Source organism: Schistocerca americana, chromosome X (assembly GCF_021461395.2).
Source record: "Schistocerca americana isolate TAMUIC-IGC-003095 chromosome X, iqSchAmer2.1, whole genome shotgun sequence".
In the NCBI taxonomy this organism is placed as follows: Eukaryota; Metazoa; Arthropoda; class Insecta; order Orthoptera; family Acrididae; genus Schistocerca; species Schistocerca americana.
The window spans coordinates 730,590,588-730,603,838 of NC_060130.1; the positions used below are offsets into that span (position 1 = coordinate 730,590,588).

General features: G+C 37.8%; 1 protein-coding gene across 1 annotated transcript in view; it reads left to right on the forward strand.

The window, feature by feature from the left end:
• LOC124554850 (F-box/LRR-repeat protein 2-like) overlaps window positions 1-13,251 on the forward strand; it is a 275,820-nt gene that overhangs the window by 223,279 nt on the left and 39,290 nt on the right. The window contains 2 exon segments of the mRNA XM_047128517.1: window positions 11,076-11,090; window positions 11,092-11,230. Of these exon segments, the coding sequence (XP_046984473.1) occupies window positions 11,076-11,090; window positions 11,092-11,230 (154 nt within the window).

Sequence of the window (13,251 nt, forward strand, 5' to 3'; positions counted from 1 at the left end):
GACATTAAAAACTTTATACATCTTAATTATTCATACTAGTACTTCAAAATTTGGGCTGTATTGTGAGTTGTGACATTTCAGTTTACATGGGTAGTAAAATAAAATGTCATATTACACACTTGAAATGGAACTCTTAGTAATTGTGAAAATTCAAATTTTGCATTTTTTTGTGATCTAATGTGAAGAGATGTATAGAAATGGGCCCAAAGAAGAAAAACACTTTTTTAAATAGTAAAATTCAGTAGAAATTTCATACTAATAAATGTGTGTGGTAGTTGATTCCATGTTTGAAATAAAACAGTAGATGAGATGAGGAATGTTACCGTACACTTAACTGCCTGAAATCTGTACCTTCGTCAGTCTTGCAAAACTCCCTCATTGACAAAATTGATGCCAAATCAGCAAACACCAGTGGTACTTGTAAAAGTGGTCACTGATAAATGAATTTCCATCTTTGACAACAATTATTTCACATCTTGTTGTGAGAGTAAAGATTAGCTGTTCAGTAACAATACCAGTGACTTTCTTGTAATCAATAGACTGTAAACCACTGATTTGGTCTGGAAACAAAAAAGATTTTTCTGTCTGAACATCAGATGTGCCGGGACTTCTTACCTGCACTTACCAATTCAGTGCTCTTTCTTAGACACAGTATCTTAGGAGACTGTGTGACAAGCTCATTCTGGGATCTTACTTTATGTTTAATTGTAATACATCCCAAATAGTGTGACACAAGACACTAGCCATCAAACAACCCTCAATCCAATTGCAGATCTGTTTAATTATTCTGTTAACACATGGAAAATCAAGCAAAAGCATGGGAATTGTAAGGGAATTTTGAGATGTTGAATAACTTGGCAAGTAATTGAGAATAAGTATTTAGTAGTACGCTCTCTCTCTCTCTCTCTCTCTCTCTCTCTCTCTCTCTCTCTCTCTCTCTCTCTCTCTCTCTCCCCCCCCCCCCCCCCCCCCCCCCCCTCCCTCTCAAAAAAGGAAGCAGTAGTGGCTTTTAACTTCCGATCAGTAATGAAGTTATTAGAGTTGGACCACAAGTGTGGGTTGGGTAAGGACAGAAAAGAGAATTGGCCTTGTCCTTTTTTCGTAGGCTCCATGCTAGCGATTACTTTAAATAATTCCAGTAAAACATAAATGTGGATGGCCAGACAGAGAGAGAACTGAAACCTGGTCCTGTCTTAATCATTGTGCCACCTAGCTCAGTGTCTCCCACTTACTCATTTAATTTAATGGTAGTTTAAATCATTATGCCTACATCTTTCATCTTCCCTCCAAACACTGGCTAATTGGTGTAATACAGTTTACTGTTTATCCATGAATTAAATAAGAATACATAACTCTGAATGCCATCCTTCATTCTACTATATAGTGCTTACAAATTGCTGAGTTAAATTGTTCTTGGTAAAGTGAGGTGGGTTTGTTTGATTAGAACACAAGGGAATTGAAAAGCGAGATAGATGGGCTTTGTTGTATCTTAAGGAAATCAGCAGAGTTTTATGAGGGAGAAATTTTGCTCCTGCCTGAACACCATGAACTGCAGGATGATAAAGTTAAACATAATTGGTTTAAAGCTAGAATTATATTCATGTAGAGTCCAAATAGAAGAAGAAGATGGAGATGTTGCTGCATACATCATACATGTTAAAAGATGTTGAGCAAAGCGGTTTTTGTCTAGGTCAGAACACAAGCATGTGTGTAGGAATTGTTTGTGAAGTATATTCGATTTGCAGTGATGGCCCACAAATCTTCAGTGGGAAACTTTTGGCTATTTATGAGAAGTCTGCTTTCATTATTAAGATATTATTCAGACAAGAAGAAACAGTTAACAATTTGTGGAGACTTCAGTGAGATGGCTTGAAAGCTTCTGACAGGAGAAATGAGAAGGAAACATGTATCTACTACAGTTTTCTTTGAGGTAGTAAAGTTTCCAACAAGTGCACAGCAATCCTCTTCCTGAACATGAGGACAACTATGCAAAATGAATCAAATATCACCACAGTATTCTTAGACGTAGCTAACCATAACAGTGAGGCTCATAAATTATACCAAGGAAGTATTACAAGGGCATTGCTAATGTGAGATTCATAGTATTTCTTAATAATTTTTTGTTAATGTTTGAAGTAGATGTCCTAAGTAGTAGTTCAGAAACTCAATAAAAATGGAAAAAGAAAAATATTGATAACTAACTAGATTGCAAGAACAAGTAAAGAGCATATATTCTGTGTATTTTTACAAAAATCACTGAAATGTTGTAAGGAAAGTTATTAAATGTCCAAAAATGTGCACAGGATGATAAAAATTTATGTCAGTAATGGACTATGTCTAATACAGGGAGATGGAGACCAGGAAATGGACCACATTAAAATATACTTTGCCATTAAAGTGAATGGCAGTACTGTGACCAGGAATTCATAATTGGCAAATATTTTTAATAATAATTTTCTAAATAAATAAGGTGAAATATTTGAGTTGAGTTAGCATTAGTATACAGAATGAGGCAACTGAGAGAAGCCACCCAAAATATATCCGTAACAAGTGAATGCTGTAGATTGAGGTACAGATTTTGTTGAGTTGTAGTGGACAGTCTGGCATATTTTCTGATGTACATAATTAATTTTCAGCATTTATAGCTGCCTAATTATGAAACAGACTTCATTATGGAATTATATACCTTCTTGTGCGATATTGGAAATAGCCATTTAAGATGATTTTAACAACATAAAAAGTGTGGAACTAGATCAAATAGTAACAAGAAGTGCTGCAAACTCTTCTCCCATTGTCAGGGGAAGCGGTATCAGTAACATCTGTTCCTTTGTACCAAATGTAAGTGAACACATAAGTTTGCCACAGTATGTGTGTTTCTTATTGTAACTGTCATATCAAATGCTCAGTATGTTGAGCATTGATACATGCTTAGAAACAATTCTAGATGATACTGCACACTGAATGTCATCTGGGTTTACCAGAGCACAGGCCCTCATTACATGGCATTTTATTTATTTAGAAGATGTCATTGTTTTCTTGAAAGACTTTTTTCCCTTAGGTAAAAGTCCATAGCAAGCATTTGAACATTTTGTGTTTCCTAGATGTTACCAGTCCACCAATTTCGAAATGCTCAATTAAAAAGGTCTTTAATTATCTGTGTAGAATGGATGGGACATTTGTCCAGTTGATACCACATGAAATGCCCTATGTCCATGGGGTATCTTCCAATAGCTGGGACTGCATGTTTGTCTATACTTGATCCATCAATAAAACAGAGACCAGTGATTAGATTCTTGGAAACACCCACCATATTTTGACTTCTCTCAGCCAGCATGGATTTTCCACTGGTCAGTAGTGTGTGTTGTGAAGAATGATTTGCTCATAGTTTGTACAAAATGCATCATCTGTAAACAAATTCGTTCATAGAAATACCACATATCTGTACAGCTTTCATAGACACCATTCTGAGTACTATAACAGATGTTGAAAGTCATTGCCATTAAGTTATTGATGGAACAAAATGTGGAAAGGATGAAATATGTTGGAGTGCAGTATTTGCAGAACCTTTCTTTGGCTGTTAACACTCGTACACTGAAGCTGCTTTGTAGTGACACATGGATTGTGTCTTACTACTGCTAAAATGTTAGAAGCATTTCTCAGATTTGTTCCTCTTCTTTTTTGTTGGCGTATTTTATTCCTTACGTTTCCAGGTTCTTGGAAGGTTTTAAATAATAGACAGACCACAAGGGCTTTCCAAAATCAGGATGCCTTCTAGCGTACTGTTCCACTGCTGCGCTAATGTCTGATGACATTGGCTCCAAACAAAAGCCCTATCCACTTTTTTGACTGTTGTGTATATTGTGAATGTATGAGTAGCATCACATCATCAGACCACAGACATTACGAGATTAATGCCCATAGGTAAGCAAACTAACTGTGTGTGAGTTACTTGTGTCCATGCAGTCTACACAATAAGGCACACTATTGTGTGATCTCTTCCCCCTCACAGTGGTTTGTAGTGGTGCTAACTTGTTACTATTTGATCAATTTCCATACACGCTGTTTTCTTCAAGTCCTCTCCCGAAAACTTGTTCCAATGCCAGTGAAAAATTATATATTTCTGTATGAAAATTAAAAAAAGAAAGTTTTTCTTGTAACTTGCCAGCCATAAAATTTAAAAAAATATATACTTTTGTTACGAAATTTGCTACATTGGCTACAATAACTTAGTGAAAACTGCACCTTGATGTATTTATTAGTTCGGGTATACAAGATTATTATAAATGATTAAAGTGATTTCACAGATTTTCTGTAGCTATATTATTTGACATATGATTAGGTTGGGAGATCGTTGAGGCCATGACATAAATTGCTGATCATCAGCCCCACCATGACTATTCCATCAGTTTCTCGGTTTCCTGTTTAAGAAATTGTGAACATCATGATGGATGTGGGATGGAGCACCATCCTGTTTGTAAGTAAAGTCCACACTGTAGATCTCCAGTTGTGACATGAGCCAATTTTCCAGCATATCCCACTACATTTTGTCCTGTAATGGTCTTTTTGCAGGAGAAAAAGGGTCTGTAAACTTCAAACCGTGAGACTGTACACAACACATTAAATTTTGGTGAATCTTGAATGTGCTGCACAATAGCATAGTGATTCCCTGTCTCTCCCCCTCCCCCCCCCCCCCCCCCCCCAGATTCCAAATTGTGCCTGTTAATGGTACCATTCACAAAAAATTTTGCTTCATCACTGAAGATGAGTTTCTCACACAACCCACACCCTTCCATGGGGTCTGGAAACTGTGCCAAAAATTCGAAGCAGCTGACTTTGTCATCTGGAGTAAATGCTTGTAGCCATTGCAAGTGGTAAGGCTTCAGCTTCATTCATTTCCTCAAGATCTTCAAAATGGTCACTTGTGATACGATCAGCCCTATGCCTGCCCTGTTTGTTGACTTCTGTGGGCTACATGTAAACTCTCCCACATGTGGTCACCATTTTCTCACTCACTGCAGGCTAATCAGTTGATTTCCCCTTGCAGTGGCCTCCTGGAGCTTTAAAGTGTGAATATTGTCACCAAATGGAGTTCACAGCTGGTGGATATTTGTTGAGTTTAATTCTGAAGAGTCGATGCACTGTTATGGCAGGATGATACGAATGAATGCATTTCGAGCACAACATACACTTTCTCAGCACCTGTCGTTGTCATGCCTAGCTGCTCATAGCAGTGCTCTTGTGACAGAAATCTGAAGTGCAGCTGCAACAATACAAAAAAAAAGAAAGTTTTTCCTCTGTTAGTGTAGAGATTTCTGACAATATATCAGTTCAATGCAGCTACAGTGAATTTATGAAAATCACTTCAGTCATTTATAATAACTGTGTATTTGGAGTTTTTATGTTCTTACCTGCCTCACCATGTGTGCTGGAGATGTCCTAGAAAATTTGAAATGCAATACTGAAGATTTGTTTTTATTTAATAACTAGTGTCATTAATGTCGTGCCAGCCGCAGTGGGCGTGCGGTTCTAGGCGCTGCAGCCCGGGACCGCGCGACTGCTACGGTCGCAGGTTCAAATCCTGCCTTGGGCATGGATGTGTGTGATGTCCTTACGTGCCCCGCATCTCGTGGTCATGTGGTAGCGTTCTCGCTTCCCACGCCCGGGTTCCCGGGTTACGTGCCCGCATCTCGTGGTCATGTGGTAGCGTTCTCGCTTCCCACGCCCGGGTTCCCGGGTTCGATTCCTGGCGGGGTCAGGGATTTTCTCTGCCTCGTGATGGCTGGGTGTTGTGTGATGTCCTTAGGTTAGTTAGGTTTAAGTAGTTCTAAGTTCTAGGGGACTGATGACCACAGATGTTAAGTCCATAGTGCTCAGAGCCATTTGAACCATTACTGTCATGTATAATGCACCACTAGCAAGGAAACGTTTTTCACCAAATTGAAACGTGCCACTGTTAACAATCTCTTATGGAAAGGAGTCAGGAAAAATGAAAATAATTACCACCTAATTACCGTAGTGTCATAATTTGTCCTTCAAAACATTTGAGAAAGTAGTATGGTATACTTTATAATAGTATTACAGTTAAGTAGAAATAATTTACTTAATAAATTGGAATTTGGACTCCACGTGATACAGTCAAAGTAAAAAGGCCATTTATACATTTACACACATTAAATAACAAAATATAACTTTATTTTAATTTTTTAAGTTTTTCCTGATGAAAGAATTTTATTTTGTGGATTGTAGTATTATCTTAAAATCTTAAATTTTAGGAAGTTAACAGTATTTTAGACACATAAATTGAATAACATCCAGGAAAAAGATTGCAACAAATATTGTTGAAAAATTTTAGCAACACCTGTAGGAGTAAAGAATTTAGTGGTGGTGGCAGGAATCATGAATGGTGGTGGTAGGTTTCAGGTTTGGATCCATTCCTGTTTTTTAAATGTGTGAATGTTGTTCCATTTACCATACATAAAGTATAGTCAGTACATTTTATAGATCTATACCTACCTTTGTACTGTCAGTGTATGTTGGAGGATATGCTGTGTACCGGAATCGTTTTCCTCAGTCCTTGTGAAAGCTCCCTGGGGGATTAGCTATCACTTTGTAAGCTCAAATATCTCTCATTTTAGTGCCATGGTCATTTCATGAGATACATAATGGAGGAAATAATACAGTGCTCACTCTTCTTCAGTTATGTGATCTGATTATCTTAACAGTACAATAGCAACAATGACATAGTGCACATTGTCTCAACTGTAGTGTCTGCCACTAGCGTTGTATTATACATCTCTGTGACACTCTGAATGAGAGTAAATGAACATGAGAGAGCTGTTCCCTTAAGTTTTTGTATCTTTATTAATTCTTCCTAGTATAAAATCCAAAATGAAACATATCCTCCAGGTCATTTATGTGCATGGTGTTTTCCTGTGATAATCAGTTACCAAGTCCTGTTTCTCCTGTTGAATGACTGCCTGAACTCAAGAAATAAAGCATTAGTCTGTCTGCCACTGTCTGTTGTGCTATGAATATTGGGAACAAATAGGCTGATCTATTGTGTGTTGATTCCTGTGGGGAAGGTTGCGGTCTCCAAATAGGTCATAACTGATAACAGAAATATTCTATTGTTTAATGGCATTACTGTAGAACTATAGGTAAAAGAAATTGTCAAAAATAGTTTTTTGAAAGATTTTTTTCTCATTTTACTGTATTGGTGCTTCTGAAATTCTGAATCAAATGATCAGTGAGAAGTGGGAAATGAGGTGAAGTGGCTCAAATTGTGTGGACATAATGAGGAAATTGCAGATAAATTGGGACAGATGATTCTGATGTTCCAGCCAGATTTGTGTAGCTGCTGATGGCTGCTGGAAGCTGTAACTTGGTAGCAGGTACTTGGGATAATATGCCAGAGACAACAAATGCTAAAAAAAAAAAAAAAAAAAATGATTGAGAGAACCTAAAGAAGGGTATCGTCGGTGTATTCAGAGTAATAGAACACATAAACTGTCCTAGAACATTGTTATTAACAATACTAAGGAGGCAGCCAGTTGGGATGGGGTCCTGTAGAGAATGAATGATAAGCACACAGTTGTTTAAGGAAACAGATGTGGCGGTGGCGGGTGGCGGTGGTATGGTGCTCTGTGTGTCAGGAGAATGGAGGACTGTGCAAATACAGCACTGAATGAGTGTAAGCTTCAGCAGTAAGTAGTCATCTGACTACTAACTAGTGCAACGTATCTACTACATGATTGCAGTTGGGTAGAATACATTGCAAGACATTCTTATATCTAGGTAGATGTATTTATAAGGACATGTGTAGCAGACCTCGTGGGAAATAGCCTTCTTACATTTTGCAGTCAGACTGGAGAAGGGTGTGCTAAACACTTTTCAAGCGCTGAGGTAGTATTTGTAAACACGGAGAAAACTCAGTTTACTATATTTTGCAAATTGGGTGCAGAGTCTATTTAGTTGAGACTGATGATCAGTGTGTCTAATATTTTGAACCAATTCATAACTTGGAAAATAAACATTGCACATAAGCAAGCGATAAGAACAATGCATTACATTTTCCCACACTTATCTTGTAGATGCTTCTTCAAGAAGTTATTTAAAAAATATAACGTTGATTGATTACTACTAAACCTGTTGGTGATTCAGAATTGTGTTCAGTATGTAGCCACAAAAATCTTCGATCACGTGCATAGTAACGTAAAATGTTTGACAGTCGATGAAGAAAATTTTAAATCTAAACTGAAATACTTTCTTCTGGATAAGTCTTTCTTCTGTACACAGATTTAAATTAAAAAATAGTAATGTACGTAGTGCAGATGAAAACTATATTTAACTTTTTCTTAAATGTTGTGCTAGTAAGATTGTGCTGTGTAGTAGTGTGTACTAGATGACCACAATATTATTGCACCCAGGTGTGAGTGCACTTCAGTTGCTTATTGTGAAGAAAAAATGCCACCCTTGCAGAGTGGCTTGCAAGTCCTCATCTAGATTCAGGTCAAAAGATTATGTAGCAAAATCAGATTGGACGCATTTTGAAAATACGTGTATGAAAATGAGGAGCTGACAACACTATCACATCATGCAGTGCATTGGAATGTTCAGAGGAAAGTGTATCACCCTGCAGTACTGTACCAGCCATCATAGCTCACTGAGTAGACTGCTGCGACATCAAATGCACACCCAACATGATACTACAGTTCAAATCCTCATCAAGTCCCTTTTTTATTTTTTAGATGTCCGTTCTCTAGTTCTTGCCATATATAAGCAGTATATCATTTTGTGACATGACCTATCACGTGACAGTAGGATCCATTAAACTGCATGCCTGTGTCTACTAACCACACAGTGTACAACCATAACTGGTCCTATTAGGTTCATGTATGGCATCTTCCTGATGGAGTACAGAGATGATGAATTTGTCAATATGCTTTTGGTGTCAGCTGCATCCAATAACCAAGCTGGTGGTGGTGGTGGTGGTGGTGGTGGTGGTGGTGTGCGTGTGTGTGTACTGCACGATACCCTCAGAGGTGCCATTCTGATAAGAATGTTTTTTGCCAACTGTAGCAATGCCTTCGGGAAACCGGTAATCTTTGTCCACAAGTAATGGACAGAGGTCGTCCAAGGACCAGACATATTCCACAAATGGAGGATATGATTCTTGAAACTGTTCACTACTCACATTGGCAAAGTACTCATGATATTGCAAGGCAGTTCCAGATATCTCAAAGACTGGTTGTTGAAGTGTTGCACAATGAAAAACTGGATCCATATTATTGCACATTAACTCAGCACCAGTGACCAGAATACCACATTTGATAAGTACAGTTTTGTGAATGACTTTGGCACCAAGTGGAAGATAAAGAATATTTTATAAAGAATGTGATATGGACTGATGAATCTAGCTTCAATCCAGTAGGTATTTTCAACCTTCACAACCGTCATTATTGATCAGAACACAACCTACGTGTCACCTGTGAACTTGGCTTTCAGGCACACTTTGGTATAAACCTGTGGGCTGGAATTGAGGGAGGATTGCTTTAGGGCCTTTACCTGTTGCTGGACAAGTTGAATGTTCCCCTGATCATACATTTCTTTGCAATACTTTGCCTGACACATTAGAAAATATTCCACTTTGTTTTCGATAACTATGGTTTTGACATGATGGTGCATCACCACACTTTGGAATGAGTGTGCATAATTATTTAAATGAAGCATGTCTGGGGAACTAGACTGTTCAAGGTACAACATTCTGGCCTCCACATTCCCCAGACTGCAATCCACTACATTTTTGTTTGTGGGGATGCTTAAAGAAGCAAGTTTATAGTTCTCCACCCATGGATGTATATGAAATAATAGCTGACGTTCATCCTGCTTCAGAAATGGTGGATGCAGGTGTGTTGCATAGGGTCCAGCAAAGTATGAGCCACCGAGTGCCGAAGTGTTTGCAAATGCAAAGCTGTCACTTTGAACATCTTTCCTAAAGTGAACGTTCCATGTATGTGAATTTACTGCCTCTGTGAAAACAAGCCCAGACATCAAACATACAGAGTGGAATTGCAATGCATAGCATAATGTGCAATTTAGTGTAGCCTACCTATTGGGTTTTTTGTACCTCATTGGATACATATGGTGTTACTATATTCACTATTATTTTGTATTGATGTAATTTGTGTTGTGGTTGAAACAAAGTGGCCATCTACATCTTTAAGAAGTTCATCTTAAGTCTTGATATTTAAATAAAGATAACAGTAACAGAAAGAATTTCACAAGATACCACATTGTGGAGTTGTAAATTGGACAGAATCTGATCCTTTCACTGAAAAAGTGTGTGTGTGTGTGTGGGGGGGGGGGGGGGGGGGGGGAGGGGGAGGAAGGGGTTTGGTGTGAACTTGACCAGTGAATCTGCATATCTGTTCCTCACAGCATTGCCTAATATCACTGAACTAATGGGACATCTCTGGTGCAGCACATGGTTAATGGTACCTGTTCTTGGACATGCTGCATGCCTCATTTTTAAGTCTCATTTCTATTAAAACTATTGCTGGGGCTAGGTTCTGCTAGATACTGTTTCCTTTAATTGTGATGAGCAATCACATACTGACTGCCAAATGCAACATTTTTTGTTTTCTTCACCCTATATATAACAAGTAAACTGATGATTTCCACATTATTAGAATTATGGAAATTATTTACAGAACATGGCCTCAATCTTTCATTTTAATATGCATTGAAGCCTTTTCTCTTTCTTTAACAGCTCTAAAATGTTATTAATTGCAGTAAACCCTCACCATTTGCTTAGTGCATGACTTAGTTCATATAGAATAATTTGGTTGAATATAAAACATCAGTTTGGCTAAATCTTTGTCATAAATAAGTAAAAAATTTTAAGACTTCTTGTGTGTATCAGATATGCATTATGCAGCTAATGAGAGCAAAATCAGATCTATGATTTTCAAAGCAACCTTAGTGTACAACATTTATCTGAATATATGATTTTGTTATCATTTGACTACATTTAAACTTTGAATATATTTTAGTTTACAGAAAATTTCTCATTCCAGGGGCCTGTGATTGATAAATATATCAAGGAGATGTGGTGGGTTCTTGAGGAAGTTAAGCTTAAGAGGATGTCAGTCAATAGCTGACAAGTCTATGGAAACGTTTGCTGAACAGTGCAGAAATGTGGAAGATCTCAATCTGAATAAAATGCACAAAGATTACAGACAGGGTATTGTTTTCTGTTTGTTACTTCTATAGATAATGCTAATGTAATAACAGTTTAAGTCCTTGGAACAATAGTGTTTTCATTCACAGAAATTTAATCCCTTTTTCTATTTGTTCTCTGTGTATCTCTGTCCTCCTCCCTGTACCATTATCAGTGTGTGGATACATTTTATGCTTCTTCTTCTTCTTCTTCTTCTTCTTCTTCTTCTGAACTTAAAATAGGAACTGTTGTTTTCAAAATAATACTTCATTGTATGATGATCACACAAACAGCTTTGTTATAGTGACAGGCAAGTGATGTTTCATCATCCCATACTCATTTTCTTATAAAAAGCCATAGGTATTTCTTTGATCATGTGGAGGACACTTCAATAATTCTTTGATAGATGTCGTTCTTGTGAGCCAGATTTGTTCAGTACTGCTGTTGGTGCAGAATAACTACTTACGGACCGTCACTGAGGTTATATCTATATTTTTAATGTTGGTATAAATTCAGTAACTTCCTATTTTTATAAGCTTGGAAAAAATACACTCATTCATGCTGCACAATCTTATCAGTATCTGTTTTGTCATAAGCTTAAATATCACTAGCTGTTAATATTTTACTGTAAGAATGGCATGTCACATGGGATACCTGATAGATAAATGATGTGGGGTGTAGTATTAGTTTTTTATATGTAATTCTCAAAACACTCTCTCTCTCTCTCTCTCTCTCTCTCTCTCTCTCTCTCTCTCTCTCTCTCTCTCTGTGTGTGTGTGTGTGTGTGTGTGTGTGTGTGTGTGTGTGTGTGTGTGTGTGTGTGTGTGTGTGTGTGTCTTGGCAACCACAAATAATTATTAATTATTCTATGAGGCATATCTTGCCATGATATTTCAGCTGGAAACCATTTAGCCATTGGCAAGATTGTGATGTCCTGGCTGCAATCTCGAAACCTCATGAAATACTTATTATACCAATAAAACGTCAAGAATAAAATCACAAGCAAATATGAACTGTCATAAAAAGTTATCAGTTTTGTTTTTATTTTCATGTAGTTCAGTAGAATGGTTAATAAGTGAGATTTGTATAGCTAACCATTTTGGGGTTTAACAAATGATGAGCTTTTAATAGTTTCTCCTCTCCAGAGAATTCGACCTTCTCAAGCAATGAATGTGAGGGCAGAGAAGTAAATGTATTCACGTGAAACTGAGAGCTACAGTGGCAGTGGCATAGTCAGTGGTAGGGACTTCCAAGCTTGATTGGTAACAGATGCTGAACGAGACAAATGTGTGTTTCCTCAATATCCTGCCACTCTCGTGACCCCATGTTGTGCACCATAAGCATTCACACAGTGACCCAGTAGTGTGATGAATAGTCCCAGAAGGGCACTCTCTAACCCACGTCGCAGACAGTGTGAAAAGTAGACTACTGCAACTGTCCAGGCAGAATACTATTTTCGCTGTGGAAAACTAACTCTCACTGACCAGCCATAATGGGATGACTCTATGCCAGGACACATGTAGCATGCAGACTGGTTGTGTGGACTTCGACCATTGACATAAAAGTAATTCCTGAAGGACTGAAACTGTGGACAGTCCTATTCTGCTGAGGCTTAGCTCTGGGCCTGTATCTCACCAGGCTCTAGGGTACCTGATGGACTAGTGATTCATGGGTAGTGTTATCAGAGGTCATATTGTTATGTAGAAGTTCCAGGCTTGTAAGTATCTTCATCTGGGTTAAAGCATGTTGTAATAAGTGGACTGAGGCAGTGTATTCATAACACAGTGTACACACAGCTACTTCTATGGCTGCATCTTGTTACATGAAGTTGGGTTAAACTATAAATAAATAAAATTTCATAATTTGTAAAGGTTTGACTGTTTGTACCCAATCTGTGTAGGGACAATAAATGGCAGGATGCTTCCAGCTGAAGATAAGCTACTGGGACTGGAAGCAGAACTGAGTAATATCATTGTGATATCAGAGGTAGAAGAAGACACACTAATAAAGTGCACATACATGCCCCCCCCTTT